The 16,723-nt window shown below is 54.5% G+C and overlaps 1 protein-coding gene across 10 annotated transcripts in view; it reads right to left on the bottom strand.

The window, feature by feature from the left end:
- Pcnt (pericentrin) overlaps positions 1–16,723 on the bottom strand; it is a 96,714-nt gene that overhangs the window by 37,927 nt on the left and 42,064 nt on the right. For 7 of the 10 annotated variants that reach the window (XM_078044816.1, XM_078044819.1, XM_078044818.1 and 4 more), the window contains 6 exons: positions 12,633–12,752; positions 5,720–5,871; positions 4,968–5,110; positions 4,470–4,702; positions 2,960–3,125; positions 2,070–2,282 (listed from right to left, as the gene is read on the bottom strand). In XM_078044816.1, the coding sequence (XP_077900942.1) occupies positions 2,070–2,282; positions 2,960–3,125; positions 4,470–4,702; positions 4,968–5,110; positions 5,720–5,871; positions 12,633–12,752 (1,027 nt within the window). The remainder of the gene's footprint in view (positions 1–2,069; positions 2,283–2,959; positions 3,126–4,469; positions 4,703–4,967; positions 5,111–5,719; positions 5,872–12,632; positions 12,753–16,723) is intronic. The other 3 variants (XM_078044817.1, XM_078044824.1, XM_078044825.1) reach the window with 1 other exon arrangement.

Genomic DNA, 16,723 nt, shown 5'->3' with positions numbered 1-16,723 from the left:
GACGCTTAGTGGCAAGAGAGCACCCAGCCCCTGAGGTGGGGGTGGGAGGCAGCTCAATCTCCAATACCTGAAGAAAAACAAACAAAAGGGGACTTGCTGGTGGCGGATCCCGACTTCCTCCCCCAAACTGAAAGAGCAAGCATAATAAGCACTCTTATTGACATTTCACCAGTTTCAAAGCCGTCAATCTTTAACGACACACTATCATCACCACCAAGGTGACATTCTCAAAGTCTCATGCTGGTAAGTAAGCAATTACAGTACTTAGACATGCTATCGTGACCATGTCATCCACAAGGCCTGGGCCCGACCAGCCCCAACACGAGCACCTTCAGGGCCAGTGCTGGAGGAAGGGACACAGGCCCAGCCCCTCTGCTGGGGATCTCCCAGGAGGCTGGGAGCAGGACCCACCCACCAAAACCGTACCTGCCCCAGAGCCCAGCACACACATCAGCACAGCGTAGCTTAGTGGCTGCAGCAGCTACGAGGAGTGCCTGCACTTGGCAGGAACTTTCAACAGAACGACTGACAGTTGTCGTGAATAAGTGCTGAAGATCACGTGTCATTTGATTTAATAGTCTGCCACAAAAGCTCTGAGATACTCTCCCTCTGAAGTAAATAATTCACAAAATTTGATGCAAACATAGGTACAGCACGCAGCGATCATGCTTGTTGTTACAAACCTGGGTTCTCGGGCGCTGCAGTGACCGCAGTGCCTGCAAAGGGAGATGCAGAGCATCACAGAGGTGGGGCAGAAAACCTGCCTGAAGGGAAGGAGAAACAGGCAGGCCAGCAGATCATCCAGGACACCACACTGCCCTCCTGCAGCCCTGGGGGTCAGGGCTGAGTGAGGAGCACAGATCAGTAAGAGAGGCATTTAGGACAAAAGAACAAAGAACAGCTGAAATAGAGTGGAAGTAACATATACAAAGGGGGGAAATCAGTTTAACTCCAGAAGTTCATAATAAGAAGTGGAAATGGGCAAAGTATCAGAGGGAGAACAAGAGCCAATAAGCAGGAGATGTTGAGCAATGACCAGTGAGGACCGTGAGCCTCACACTGCATGGAAAAGGGACTCCCACACAACACTCTGGGCTGAGGGCCCGGAGGGAACTCAAAAGCCAAAGGATAACAGATGTGGACAGACACCATGGGAGAGGCAAGGAGAATCCCCAGGTCCTCCAGAACTCAAGGAGGAGAAACAGCAAAGCTAAGGGCAAGCCCAGGGAAACAAGGACAGAGAACAAAATGGAATGACAAAGCCAAAAGCTGGTCCGTGCTGGCCTCAAACTTGCAACCCTCCTGCCTTGGCCTCCCAAATCTCTGGGATTATAGGTATGCACCAATGCACCCCATAAGCTAGTGGTTCTTTAAAAAAGAAAAAGAAATTTAAATGAAAATTCATAGAAAATGGGTTGGATAGTGCATGTAACAAACAAGGGTCTCACACCAGGTACAGGTTTCAAGGACACCCCCCAGCAAGGTCACTCCAAAGGGCAATAGAACAGCAGGGGGGCCCTGCCAAGGTGGCCACATGGACAGATGTGGACATCTGTGAGACAGACAGACCCTGAGCACGTGGGACAGTGAGAGAACAGGTCAAGGGGGCCCACAGGGCGAGCCCCTCATATCCTGGGAAAGCCTGGGTGTCAGCAAGGAGCTGGCTCTGAAGAAGCTGCAATGTTCCACAAACACACCTCTTGAGCTTCTCATGTTCTGACTATTTTCATTTAATTCTTTAAGGCTAAAATGTCTAAAAGTCACTCCTGTCAAAACAACAATTCCCAAGTCGGGGTTGGTGTGACTGTGAGTAGCTCACCTTTCAGGAGCTTCAACCTGCTGCCCAGAGACATCCTCACCTCCCAGGGGCACAGCACCAGCCCGGAGCTCACTGCCTCGGGACCTTCAGCCCGAGTGGGTGCTCCCACCGCCCTGCTACCCTTCCACTGCCAGTGCCTGCTCAGCTGTACTCCTGGACTCCTCAGAAGAGCCCCCACGCTCTAGGTCTCATCTCCAGAAGTACCACACTTCCTGGAATCTGGGCTCAGCTTCCAAACCCATATCCCTACCTGCTTCTCTTGTTTCCGCCTCAGCAGCCCAAGCTTCCCTCTGGCTCCACAAGATGGAGTGCTCCTCCTGCAGGGCTGCCTTCTCCTGGGCGGCCTGGTCCAGCTGCCGCCCCAGGCTCTCCAGCTCCAGGACCAGCTGCTGCTCCGACTCCTCCTTGCGGCCCAGTGCCTCCTGCAGATCTGCTTTCTCCACTTTGAGCCCTTCCAGGAGGCCTGAGGAGAGGCCAACTGAGGCCAGTGTGCTCGGGGCAGGGGCACATGCACCAAGGCGCCCACCCAGGACAAGGCATGGGAGCTGGGAAGCAGGCAGAGGCCCACCCCAGAAGGAGGAGAGGCCTCCACGTACAGCTAGACCTGAGAAGCATGCCTATCAGCACCCCACCCAGCAGAGGGGCAGCTGGGCGAGGAGGGCCGCGTCAGAGCATGGTACTGCCAGGAGTGTGCAGCACAGAGGAGGAGAGCTCAGCACCAAGTGCCAAGCCACAGCTCCAAGGCCCTCAGTCTTCAAAGAGCCCTGCCAGCATCATGGGTGCCCAAACCACTGCGTTGGGCCCACACACCCGTCTCCTCAAGAAACACCCACTGGTGCTCCAAAGCGGATTTACTTGGGTTATACACGTTACTCTTTAAAATGCTACTCCTGGCCAAACGCAGTGGCACACACCTATAAACCCGGCTACAGGAAAGGCTGAGGGTTGGGGATATGGCTCAGAGGTATATGGCTCAGAGGTTGGGGATATAGGCTCTGAGTTCAGTCCCCAGTTGTTAAAAAAAAAAAAAAAAAAAAAAAAAAAAAAAAAAACCATCTCCATAGTGACTTCTACAGCAAAGCTGTGCCTACCTCTGTGACAGGGCCACACCCAGGCCAGGGGCCCAGCAGCCACACTCACCCTCAGCCCTGTGCAACTCCAGTGCCAGCTCGGCCCTGGCCGCCCGCTGCTCCTTCAGGCACTCCAATAGCTCCTGGTGCTTCTGCAGGACCTGTGCCGTCTCCTCGTTCTTATGGTTGAATTCCTTCTCAAAGCGAGAATGAATCTGACGAGCTTCCTCCAGCTGCTGAAACATATTTGAGGTTCAGAGCTGCATATCAGAAACAACCAAAGCTCATGTCCACACCAGCAGGACTCTGCTTCCATCCCAGGCCTCCGGCAGGGCCAGTGCAGGACAAGGCACCAGGTGCATCCCTGCGCCTCCTGACACCCAGGGCCATGTCACCAGGGTGGTATCCCACACGGCTGATGTCTCCCCAGCACGTGTGTCCAGTCTAGGGCTTCTGGGCCGTCTCTAGGCTGAGGGGCCCAGTGGATCTCTGAACTCAGGATGCCCAAGGTCAGCTGCCACCTACAGACAGCCCTCAGTCTCCCGATCAGTTAACACAGCTCTAGCTGCTTCTGGGCCTACGGATATCCACTGGCCTCTAAGCAGATCTTTTGGTTCTTCCTTGAAAATGGCCCAGGGGTGGCGACGTCTCCGACATCCAGCACCCGCTCTGCTGTCCTCACTTCCTCCCCATTCCTGCAGCCAAGCCCCACTCACCCACAAGCACATGGTGCCCAGCAGGAGGCCCCATCTGGCCCAACCCTGCTCCCAGCCTCCTGTCCCCCATTCCTGCCCAGGCGACACATGGCTACTGTGAAGTTCCGCTGAGACCCCGAGAAAGAGGCCCCCCACTCTCTCTCGGCAACCCCCCACGTTCCCACCCTGAAAAAGCATATTCTCTGCTGGGCGGGCTCCTAATGAAGACCACGGCTCACCCTGGAGCAAGCGGGCTCTTTTTACCTGGTCACACGTGGGACAGCAGAAGGATCTACTTGTCAGAGACTAGCCACATGTGCCCAGCTCCTGGAGGACAGCAGGTGCCCGGGAGAAGAAGGTAAAGAAAAGGCCCCCACAGCCATGCCACACATGGACATGCCCAACTGCCCAGTGAACCTAACCGGGATGAAGCCTCTTCTGAAAAGTTTCAGGGGGGGACAAAGCCTCTTCCTCCTGGTATCTCAGTGCACATTCAGTGTGGGATCACAACAGCAGGACATCAAGTCAAAAGAGCAGGTTTCTGATCTCAACTAACCACCTGAGGTTCCACATGTCCTCACAGCAGGCCTGCCTCCTCCAGACACGAGCACACGACTGCACGCTGCGGGATCAGCAAAGGTAACCAGCACCAAGGCCAGGCCCGCAGACCCAGGCTTGGGGAGTGTCTGACCCAACGCCCAGTGGAAAGGGGACAAGGAAAGCGTCCTGGACATCGGATCCACCTTCACAGGTAGCAGCGTCGGGCCATTAGAAATCCCGTGTCAATAGTGCTGGAAGAGCACGTGCTGTCCCCAAGCCACATCACCACACGCCCTATTCAGCCACTCTCTTACCTGCCAGCCTCAGGTGTGCCTCGGGCCTCACCTGTCTGGAGGAGTCCAGCGCCATCTCCAAAAGGCCGTCCACGGCCATGCCAAGGCTCTGGTAGACTCTTCTGATTGGCTGCTCGCATTCCAGCGTACTTTCAGGGCTCATGAAAAAGCTCTCGCACACATGACTGCTGATCTCAGCCACCGAAGACATCTCTGCACCCTCAGGCAAAGCTCTGTCCAACTCTAGCAGGGCTGCATCTGACCACACCTCCTCCAGGGGCGGAGCTACAAGATGAGCAAACTCACACACTATGCACACCACCCAGCGAGCAGACCGTCCAGCCACAGCCCCAGAACAGCGCGTGCACAGAGAACGTGGACCCAGCTCCTAAGTGAAACAGCAACCGCCACAGGAAGCAGGCAGCTCTGCCCTGGCCCGTCCCACCTCGCCTCCCTAAGAGGGGGCACTGGCAAGGAATAAGAGCATCCTGGCATAGCAGCTCCTCCCCCAAGGCCCCAGACCCCTAGGTGAGCCACCCAGTGCTGGCACCTGCTGATGGCGCTTGGCCTGCCTCTGCATGGTCCAGGAAGAGCCCCAGGCGCTCATCAATCCGGCTCTTCAGGGCAACCGCGGCCTTCAGCGTCTCTCCAAATACACCCAGCAGCCTCCTCAGGGCATCACGGAGCACTCCCCTGAGGGCAGAGCATAGTCAAGCAGAGTTGCAGGCCAGCCAGTGTCCAGTGGGCATGTGCCTTGGCACACACCCTGTGCACTCGGAGAGGACATGTGGAAGACTTGCCTGCTGTCAGGGCAGGGAACTGATTCGGGGTGGGAGGAAGCGAGATCTTGAGTCTTCACGGGTTTCTGTTTTGTTTTTGGTACCAGAGATTGAACCCAGGGGTGCTTACCCACTGAGCCACATCTCCAGGCCCTTTTGGTTTTTATTTAGAGACAGGGTCTTACTAAGCTGCTTAGGGCCTTGCTAAGTTGCTGAGGATGGCTTTAAATTTGTGATCCTCCTGCCTCAGCTCCAGAGCTACTGGGATGACAGGCGTGCACCACTGTGCCAGGCTTCATGGTTTTTTGTAATATAAAATATGAAGATATGACAAAGCAAGGTGGCAGGTATGCAGGCATCTGCATGCGCCCAAGTACTCTTAGTGTGTGAAGGAGGGTGTGGCCAGGGTTTTCGCCCACCAGACCTCACCTGCACAGCAGCCCACAGGGGCACAGTGGGTCTAGGGAGGCAGCCACAATGGCCAGGCAACTCAACAGGAGGTGGGGTGAGGGGACATGCTGACCTTTCGTTCTGAGACAGGTCCACATCCGCCCTGAGCATGGAGACAAGGGTGGCACCCTCTTGGTTCTCCCTCTCCCGCCTCTGCCGTAGCCTCTCAAGCTCAGCCTGGCACTCCTCCACCTCCTGGGTTAAGGACAGGACTTGGCCTTTCAGCTGCAGGGAGAAGTTGCCAAACCTCAGTGAGACGATTTAGTCAGAACAGCGTCACTTCCTAGGCTGCATGTGAAAAAAAACGCTAAAGGTGAATGAGGGTGATTAGAGAGGAAAATTAGTGACACGGATTTCTTCCTTCCATTATCCACCAATTACAAAAAAAGAATATATAAATAACCCCAATCTGCACTGCCACCAGGGGAAGGAAGGGACAGATCTGTCAAATTCATCTCACAAATACAACTCAAAATCCCTGCATCTGGTTATTCACAATAAAAAATTAGTTGTCAAGCAGGCAAAAATTCTTCTTATACCTGTTATAAAGCAAACAACAAACCTCAAAACCTCAGCAGCTCAGCAGAAGGGGCCAGGAGGGGTGGGTTGGCACCAGCTCTCTCGGACTCCCTGGGGCTGCCCCAAGCACTGGCCAGCAAACTCAGCCACTTTTCTGTGTCACTTAGAAAAGATGACAAGATAAACACACCAGCTGGAGCCCTCAATCCACGGGTCTCCGCCTTGTGCCAACTTCCCAGGACTAACCCACTAGGTACACACCGGCACCGGCCACACAGGAGAGGAAAGTGCCACAGAGCGCTGCCTTGCCCGGGGCAGAGATGCCAGGCCAGAAGCCATGCACATGCTTTCGCTGTGGACAGCCCAGGTGGCCATCCACCCACAGGGCAGGTACAGGACAGTGTCGGGCCAGCAGGTTCCAGCTCAGGAACAGAGGGGAAGAGCCAAAAGCAAATGGCCACCAGGAGAGAAGTCATGCACCATGACAGCTCACAACTGGCACCACATTTCCACCCTGAGGGTGAGCAGCCGTGGGGTCACCGAGCCTGGGCAGGGAGGTCAGAGGAGGCCCACAATAACATCAGAAACTGAAAACAGGCCAGCGTTCCTCATTGCAGGGATACACAGTGCAGTGGAGGAGAAACAAAAAAATAAAACTTCTAGAAAACCACTGAAGAAACCAAGACAAAGACACAGGCGTCTGGGAAAATCAAACAGGGAATTTCAAGTTTCAAGGTGTCAAACAATGACCAAAGACAGAAGATGAGCAATGTATCCAAATGCTATCAGCACAGGGAACTGTGTCCCAGGTGTTCAAGACAGGGCTATAGGCCCAGCCACTGGTGTGCGACAGTGGACGGTAGACGGTGGACAGCTAGCTATAGGCCAAGGAGCTCCTAGGCAAGGTCAGTCCTACCAGTGGCCACACAAAGAGCTACTGTCCACTTGCTGATCCCATCCTGCCTGCAGGTGGGGGTAACAGTCTTCGAGTTCATTGACCAAAAAAAGCAGTACAGGTGAGCATCTCAACACAGCCACGTTAAAAAGACAGAAAATAAAAATAACCCTACTAATATGCAGACAGGAAATGAGTACTTTAAAGTCTTCCCAAGAGATTAACTTTCAGATGGATTTTAAGAAAATACTTATTTCAAGCCATTCTAATTTTGCCCAAATCCTTCCAGAAAAAGGAGAGGGGTGGAGAATACTTGTCACTCATTTTATGAATCTGTACCATAAAAGAAAAGGGAACTATAGGTCAAGCAGAATAAAAGCTACAGGTGCAAAAGCATAAAAAAAGAATACTAGAAGGGACTGGCATTGTGGCTCAGCGGCAGTGCACTTGTCTGGCATATGTGAGGCACTAGTTGGATTCTCGGCACCACATATAAATAACTAAATAAAGGTCTATCAACACCTAAAAAAATAAATAAATAAAGGGTTTTTAAATTTTTTTTCTTTAAAAAAAAGAATACTAGAAAATAGAATCCAGCAGGGTCCATGAAAATCATGCTGCAGCTCAGCTCATCACAAAGACTCAGGTTGGTTTCTACACCATGTTAGGACCAATTATTGTAGCTCACACATGCCCAGAAGGAATGAAGAAATGCAGTGCCAAATGCACAAGCAAATAAATTTAATACCTACTCACGGTTAAAAAAAAAAAAAAACCATCACAAACCAAGAACAGAAGGAGCCTTCTTTAACCCAGAAAGACACACCTGCCCAGACACCGCCCCAGAGGACATGAACTCCTCACCCAGGGAAAGCCAGTGCCACTCCACACCAGCACCAGCAGCCTTGTGAGCAACCACAGTGCCAGCTCCAGAACCTGCATGCAAACCAGCACCAAGAGCCAAGTCTGCAAAAGGAACCCAGGGCAGAGTCGGCAACGACAGGCTGTTCTGAAACCCCTCTTGGCAGCCTGAAGGCCCACTTCCAGTGCATCTCCAAGCCCTGACTGGACACGGGAGTGAGGGGCTCAAAACCCCAGGGACTCACCTAACAGGGCAGCGCCAGCCCTCCTCACGCCCTCCACACAGGGAGGAGCTGGCCATGACTGATTGTGAGTTGAGCTTGGAGAATGACTGTGGGAAGCAGGGGAAGGCACCCAAGCAAGGACAGAGGAAAGGAATGGAACCAAATCCATCAATCAAACCACACTCATGAAACGTCCAAGAAGAAAAAAAAACACATCAGAAAAAATCCAGACTCTATGAAGAACTGCCATAAGTCTGCAAAAAACAGACCAAAAAAAAAAAAAAAAGACAAAAGACACAAGCCAGTGTTTCACAGAGACGAAACACAACAGGCATAGACACGTTGACAGGTGCACAATCCTATTAGCACACAAAGGGGCACACATTCAGACCCCCACACACCACCACACAGCCATGAGCGGGGAGTGGCAAGCAGGCCCCATAGGTGAGGGGCAGATAGGGGCAGCTAGGGGAGACAAGCTGGGAGCCACCTCACAACAGAGCTGCATGACCTGACCCAAGGAAGAGCACCAACACCAGACCTACATGCACCCCTCGAGGAGCTCCGGGGGCATGCAGGAAAAGCCCAGCTAGAAAGCAGGACCGCCAAAGCACACAGGGCATCGCGTGGGGCAAGGGGCCACCAGGGAGGGCAGGGGAAGTGGGCATGTCACACAGGAACGAGAGGCTCCTGGGAGAGAAGGGGCACAGGGCATGGCATGGGTACCAGGGGCCCCTGGGGAAGGACAGCAGAGCAGCTTCACACACGCCACGGTCTGCGCCCGGAAGAGGCCATCACAGACACCCTGTATGCAGACCACAGCAGGCACAATTAGACAGGAGTGGCAGGACGTCAGCACAACAGTTCTGCTAGAGGGAAAGGGCCTGAGCTCAGAGACGGCCACCGTGGGCTGCAGAGCCCAAGCGCCAGGACACCAGGACACTCACTATGTGTTTTGAAGGCTTGCAGGATCATTTTGCAAGACAAACAACATGTTCCATGTCTGGTCTGCCTGAGGAGCAATGCAGACAGGCTTCCCGGCACACCATAGCCTGTGCCGACAGGGAACCCCGGCCGCGTGCCCCTGCCTGTGCCACTCACCACACGGCTCCTGACCATCTCCAGGTGCTGGCACCGCCCATCCCCTCCCACCCGCAGCACCCACTGGTTCAGGGCTGACCATGGCGTCAACTTTACAATTTCTTTCTAAATTTAGAATTTAACTTTGGCTGTCTGTGTATTTCCGGTACTGGGGTTTTGGACCCAGGGTGTTCCTCCACTGAACTACATCCCAGCCCCTTATAGTTGTGTGTGTGTGTTTTAATTTTGAGACAGGATCTTGGCCTCAAACTTATGATCTTCCTGCCTGCCTCAGCCTCCTAGGTAGCTGGTTAACTGGGCTACTACTTAGAAAAAAAAAATGTTTTTTAGTTGTAATTGGACACAATACCTTTGTTTCATTTATTTTATTTTTATGTGGTACTTAGGATCAAACCCAGTGCCTTGTACGTGGTAGGCAAGCACTCTACCACTGAGCCACAACCCCAGCCCAGCTAATTCTTTTTGTCGTTGTTGTTATAATTATTTTTGTTGGTAACTGAGTCATAAAACTGCACTGATTTTTTTTTTTTCTGCACTGATCTTGACTAATAAAACTTCTAACCCCACTTACCCATGAGCTATATATTTTTTTTTTTAACAAAATAAGTAGCTTTTCAGGGATGAATACATGTGTCCTAGCAGAAATGCCTGCTCCCAGCTGGGTGTGGTGGTGCACACCTGTAATCCCAGCAACTCAGGAGGCTAAGGTAGGAGGATCAAGTTCAAAGCCAGCTTCAACAACTTAGCAAGACCCTAAGCAACTGAGCAAGACGCTGTCTCAAAGTAAAAAGTTTTAAAGGGGCTGAGGATGTGGGTAAGCACCCTTGGTTGGACCCCTGGAGAGGGGGAGAGTTTGAGAGAGGGTGGAAGGGAGAGGGAGAGGGGTGGGGAAGGAGGAAGAAACAACGCCAGCTCCGTTAGGAAGAGGTCTCGGACGCACTCTGGAAGGCCTCCGTTCCCAGAGTCCAGGGGCTGGATGGAATCACCCCACAGCCCCGACCAAGGTCCCTGAACAAGGCCACCGGCTTCCACACAAGAGGGGCCTCTGAGCTGGGAAGAGGTCCCTGGACTGCGGCTGCTGACTGACCACTGCCACGACCCCACAGAGATCTTCCACACAAGAGGGGCCTCTGAGCTGGGAAGAGGTCCCCTGGACTGCGGCTGCTGACTGACCACTGCCACGACCCCACAGAGATCTTCCACACAAGAGGGGCCTCTGAGCTGGGAAGAGGTCCCCTGGACTGCAGCTGCTGGCTGACCACTGCCACGACCCCACAGAGATCTTCCACACAAGAGGGGCCTCTGAGCTGGGAAGAGGTCCCCTGGACTGCGGCTGCTGACTGACCACTGCCACGACCCCACAGAGATCTTCCACACAAGAGGGGCCTCTGAGCTGGGAAGAGGTCCCCTGGACTGCGGCTGCTGACTGACCACTGCCACGACCCCACAGAGATCTTCCACACAAGAGGGGCCTCTGAGCTGGGAAGAGGTCCCCTGGACTGCAGCTGCTGGCTGACCACTGCCACGACCCCACAGAGATCTTCCACACAAGAGGGGCCTCTGAGCTGGGAAGAGGTCCCCTGGACTGCGGCTGCTGACTGACCACTGCCACGACCCCACAGAGATCTTCCACACAAGAGGGGCCTCTGAGCTGGGAAGAGGTCCCTGGACTGCAGCTGCTGGCTGACCACTGCCACGACCCCACAGAGATCTTCCACACAAGAGGGGCCTCTGAGCTGGGAAGAGGTCCCCTGGACTGCGGCTGCTGACTGACCACTGCCACGACCCCACAGAGATCTTCCACACAAGAGGGGCCTCTGAGCTGGGAAGAGGTCCCCTGGACTGCGGCTGCTGACTGACCACTGCCACGACCCCACAGAGATCTTCCACACAAGAGGGGCCTCTGAGCCGGGAAGAGGTCCCCTGGACTGCGGCTGCTGGCTGACCACTGCCACGACCCCACAGAGATCTTCCACACAAGAGGGGCCTCTGAGCCGGGAAGAGGTCCCCTGGACTGCGGCTGCTGGCTGACCACTGCCACGACCCCACAGAGATCTTCCACACAAGAGGGGCCTCTGAGCTGGGAAGAGGTCCCCTGGACTGCGGCTGCTGGCTGACCACTGCCACGACCCCACAGAGATCTTCCACACAAGAGGGGCCTCTGAGCTGGGAAGAGGTCCCCTGGACTGCGGCTGCTGACTGACCACTGCCACGACCCCACAGAGATCTTCCGCCAGTGTTTGCAGTCAGACGAGCTGCTGCTCAGCAACCGCAGGCTCTGGAAGTCGGGAAGGTGCTTCCCCAGGCCCCAGAGCCCTGAGGATTCAGAGGCGAGAACACTGGCATCCCCAGGACGGTACCTGGCACGCACTCGCACACTCACCTCCAGTTCCTCGTGAGGACAAGCCTGGCGCCCTGCACTGCAGCAAAGCCAGGGAAGAGGTGCAGTGAGAGACCAGCAGGGGCTGTGGCCACACAGCGTGGAAACAGCCGCACCTTCCAACACAGCAGCAAGAACCAACCTCCTAACTCACAACAGGCAGAGGAACTAACAGGCCTTTCTCCAAAGAAGAGACAAAAGGACACTAAGGACAGGAAAAGACGCTCAGCATCACACCACTAGGGAAAACCACAGCAAGCCACTGCGTCACACCCATCATCAATGGCTGCCACCAGCAAAGCACAAGATAACTGGGTAAGGGCTGGAGGGACAGAACCCTTGGGCTGGCTGGCAGGAGAGAGTGAGGAACGGTGATTCTGCAATGGCTAAACACAGTGCCACACACGGGACACAGCAACCCCTCCTATGTCTGCCCAGAAGACCCGCAGGCGGGGTCAGCGTTCCCAGCAGCATCACGCATGACCACAGGAGACAGGGCAACGGCCTGCCACCCACGCCAAGAAGGAATGAAGCGGGCTGGGGATGTGGCTCAAGTGGTAGTGTGCTCGCCTGGCATGCGTGTGGCCCAGGTTCCATCCTCAGCACCACGTACAAAGAAAGATGTTGTGTCTGCCGAGAACTAAAAAATAAATATTAAAAAAAAAAAAGAAGGAATGAAGCTGTACACAGTGACACCGCTCAGAGGAGCCAGGGGCTGTGTGAGTCGAAGGCTCCAGTCTCCAAAGGACCAGCCCTGCAGGAGTCCACGAACGTGAAGTCCCCGAGCAGCCAGATCCCAGATGGGAAGAGCGGGGGGTGTTAGGCTGTAGGGGGGACGCGAGTCCTCGCATGGAGGGCATAATCCAGGTATGTGAGGTGAAGGGTCATGCGGGGCTGGAGGTGAAGCTGCTCATGCAGAAAGTGCTCCCTGCCACTGAGCGGTCCCCCTCCAGTGGCTAAGATGACGGTTCCGTGTGACACATTCTACCCCCACTCCACCACACACCTGCTGAACCTGGCTGTCCTCCTGGGGCTGCAGAGGCTTGCTCCTCCTTTGGCAGAGAGACCGCGCCTGCTCACTCTCCTGTTCACACGCAGCAGGCTCCTGCTCACTCTCCAATGCAGCCTGTGAGAAGGACATTAACACCAACGTCAGTGCGTGGACCACAGACGGCTCTTCCTGGGAAAGGAGCCCCCACTTCTCTGCAGCTCCCGAGATTCCAGCAGCACATTCAGGGAGCACCTCCTGAGCCCCTCTCCCCACAAGACAGTGACACCACACCTGCCACCCATGCAGGCACAGGTTCACATGAAGTCCTCGAATCACAACCCAGGAGGACAGAGTCCTGTCCTGGGATGCAGCTGCAGCCCCTGTGTGCTGGTGGCCGAGATCATGTGAGATGGTCACTCAGGAAGTTATCCACCACCAAGGGGTCGTGGTCATGACAATACTAGATAGTCAGACACCAGGGTTCCTTCAGCTTTAAAAGGTATACAAATCCTTTTTCCTAAGTGAAAAATGTTTTTAAAGTTCACTTAGATGAATTAACATAGTAATGAAACAACCTCTTTTTTTTTTTTTTTTAAGAAAAACCATATAAGAAGTGCTTCTAGAAGGCCCCGAACACTGTGGAGTCACCTTATTCAGAGCTGAGGGGACTCAAGAGAGGTCTGCAACAATCCAAAGAGCGTCACTAAAACGCGAAGACCAAGCCACCACCAGAGGAATAGGCTCCAGGTGAGCTCTCCCGACCATCCTCTGCATCGCTGAAGAGACTTGAGAACCAGTGCCCCCAGGGTGCATGGGGATGGGACAGACTGAAGCACTGTGGAGCCTGGCAGTGGCCACTGCACCCGCCCAAGGCTGGTCTCCCAACCCAGGCAGAGCTCATGCTCCACAGGCCCAGAACCCTCAGCAGCAACTGTCAAGATTGGCTCCAGGTGGCACTATCAAGAAGCCGACCAAGGGTTGGAGCTGGGGCTCAATGGTAGTGCACTTGCCTGGCATGTGTGAGGCACTGGGTTCGATTCTCAGCACCACACATAAATAAATAAGTAAATAAAATAAAGGTCTATCAATAACTAAACCAATATTTTTTTTAAAAAGAAGCTGACCAAAAATGCAAACGTAAATCCTTGAGGACAGAGCCCCCCAAAGCGGGGCCTGGGAAGGTGCAGGCAGTCCCCTCCAGTGGCAGCTCCACCACCTAGGAAGGAACACCAGGAAGGTGGTGAATGAGGCCACACCCCACCTGCACACAAGCCCCTCAGTAACAGGTGAGGGCAAAGAACTCCAGAGACACCCTGGGCTGGAGACGGAAAGCAGACCACTGAACAGAGGGTTCACTAGGGAGTCCTGCAGGAGATCTGAGCAGGCAGGTCAGCCCACTGAAGTCCAGAGACACCCTGGGCTGGAGACGGAAAGCAGACCACTGAACAGAGGGTTCACTAGGGAGTCCTGCAGGAGATGTGAGCAGGCAGAGGTCAGCCCACTGAAGTCCAGAGACACCCTGGGCTGGAGACAGAAAGCAGACCACTGAACAGAGGGTTCACTAGGGAGTCCTGCAGGAGATCTGAGCAGGCAGAGGTCAGCCCACTGAAGTCCAGAGACACCCTGGGCTGGAGACGGAAAGCAGACCACTGAACAGAGGGTTCACTAGGGAGTCCTGCAGGAGATCTGAGCAGGCAGGTCAGCCCACTGAAGTCCAGAGACACCCTGGGCTGGAGACGGAAAGCAGACCACTGAACAGAGGGTTCACTAGGGAGTCCTGCAGGAGATGTGAGCAGGCAGAGGTCAGGCCACTGAAGTCAGGGAACAGAAACACTGAGGACTGAAGGGCATGGCCCACAGCTCACAGGCCCGAGGGCACCTTCACACAGCCCAGGAGGAATGTCAGAGTCCCCAGAGAGCCCAGAGGAGGGGAGGGCAGACAGCTGTCATGAAGTTGTGAGGAGGGAGGGGGATTGCAGATATGATGGTAAGGGGGATCTCCCTGAGCAATGCCCTGAGCACAACACAGGTCAAGCCAGGCGACTGGCACAGGAACTCCCAGAGGAGCCTGAGTGCAGCAGGAGGCTGACAGGCCTCTCCTTGGGTCCCACAGATTAGAGTGGAAGCCCCATCAGAAACCACTGCTGCATTCAATGTGTGCAGAAATTTTATATCCAAGAAACCACCTTCCACAAATGAAAAAGAAACTATGCCTCTGCCAAACAGCAGCAGCAGCAGTGAATCCGTACTGGCAGACTGCCCTACCAGAAATGCTACAGAGAGTCCTTCAAGTACTTGAAATGGAACCTACAAGAAGACACTGGGCAGAAGTGAAGGTGACGACGGCGGTTGAGCACACAAGGCAAAACACATGCAGTCTTGTTCAGGGTTCACTCTTGCCTCCGATTCAAGACAGAAGCATCCATCAGCCTGATATGTGTGAAGACAAACCCTGGTCAGCAGTGCTGGCCCAAAGGAGGGAGGAGAGAGCCGGAGCATGTGAAGCAAGACTGCTCCGGGAAGGTGTCCCTGGAATGCCCAGGGCAAGCACTCCAATGCTTCAAAAACCTCAAGAAAATCAGAATGAAAAGAAGGCAGGATGAAAGACCCCAGGAGCAGATCACAGCGGGCACTAAAGTGCGCACGGTGAGGCCCCAGGTGAGGAGGTGAGTGGAACAGTGGCAGCAGGGGAAGGGTCTGCTGAGGGAGTAAAGCGTTCCAGAACCAAGTCAGTGCTCACGTGTGGATGCACTAAAAACCACTGAACTGTGGTTGAAGAGCGAGAGTGAATTTTATGGTTTGTAAATTTTATCTCAAATACACAACATGCCTGCAATGAAAACTGACAGTACTAGATAATTAGTGTCCTCCTGGGGCCAGGGCAGGCTCCTCCCAAAGAGAAGCCCCCATGGCTGCTGCCCTGCCAAAGCAGCAAGCAAGACTCAGGGCTGACAGCCCTTCCCAGCAGGAAACTGAGCTAAGCAGCAGCATTGAACTGTGAGCGCCTGGCAAAGGTGACCCAGGAAAGCCCCCCGCACGCGAGAACGGAGCTGTTTTAACTGGTGGAAACTGAGAATGAGGCTTCTTCCTCTGTCTGCATGGTGAGGGCAGTATCGGGACGTCCAGCAGCTGTGTACCTGGAGGACTGCAGGGCTGGAGAGGGAGGCCCCAAGTACCCTGCTCTCTTTCTCAAGGTGGTGCGTGGCCCGGTTCCCACAGCACCTAGGTCATCAACACCAGAGCCCCCTGGGTCTAGGTCTCCAGCGTGGGGAGCCCAGACTCTACCTAGTTGCCATCATCAGAATGCAGGCTCCCATGGCAAGTTCTAGACGTCACTTCTGACCAACAGGCATCACTTCCTGATCATTCTTTCTTCAAATGGTTCTGATCACCTCTCTGCAAGCAGTTTTGGCTGTGGCAGGTGCAAGCCTTCCCAGTCAGCCTGTTCTCCCCAACCCCTCTCTCGCCAACCAGGAGGGAGCTGCAGCTGCCTGAGAGGCAAGGCTGACAGCTGTGCTATGTGTGTCCCCAGCAGTGGGTGGACTCAGGAGCAACCCACCTGAGGCCCACAGGCATGCCAGGCCCACAAAGCCACGCTCCCTTTCCACCCTGATAAGAACCCTAACCTAAAACATCCCCATTCCTTCTGGAGGACCCTGGCAGGAAGAGGCCACCCTGTGGTGCGTGTGGAGTTTGCCATCAGGAGCTGAGCAGGGACAGGCTCTCATGTGAGGTGCCAGGCTTTAAGCCTGTCCTCAGCGTCCTCCATCAGCTGGGGCTGAACTCGGTGCTTCTCTGAAAGTGCTTCTGAGGCATAAAACACTTTTTTCACGGGAAAATCTTGTGTCCATGCCGAATGTGTAAAAGCAGACCTGAGCAAGGTTGCCTTGGGAGGCTAAGTATGGTCCACGAGTACCAACCCCCACAAGGCCCCAAACTCCATCCCACAGACAGTCTGGGCTTCAGTGTCACTGATCGTGGGCAGGGCGCAGAGGTGACTCTGGAGGAGCCTGGCGGAAAGGCCGGCCTCAGGGCCTGCAGCACAGAAGGCAAGGCTGAACCCAGGCCTTCTACTGGAGGTCAGACTGGGCCACTTTATCGCCTGC

Source organism: Ictidomys tridecemlineatus, chromosome 3 (genome assembly GCF_052094955.1).
Source record: "Ictidomys tridecemlineatus isolate mIctTri1 chromosome 3, mIctTri1.hap1, whole genome shotgun sequence".
Taxonomy (NCBI): Eukaryota; Metazoa; Chordata; class Mammalia; order Rodentia; family Sciuridae; genus Ictidomys; species Ictidomys tridecemlineatus.
This window is presented reverse-complemented; position numbering and strand designations above follow the sequence as displayed.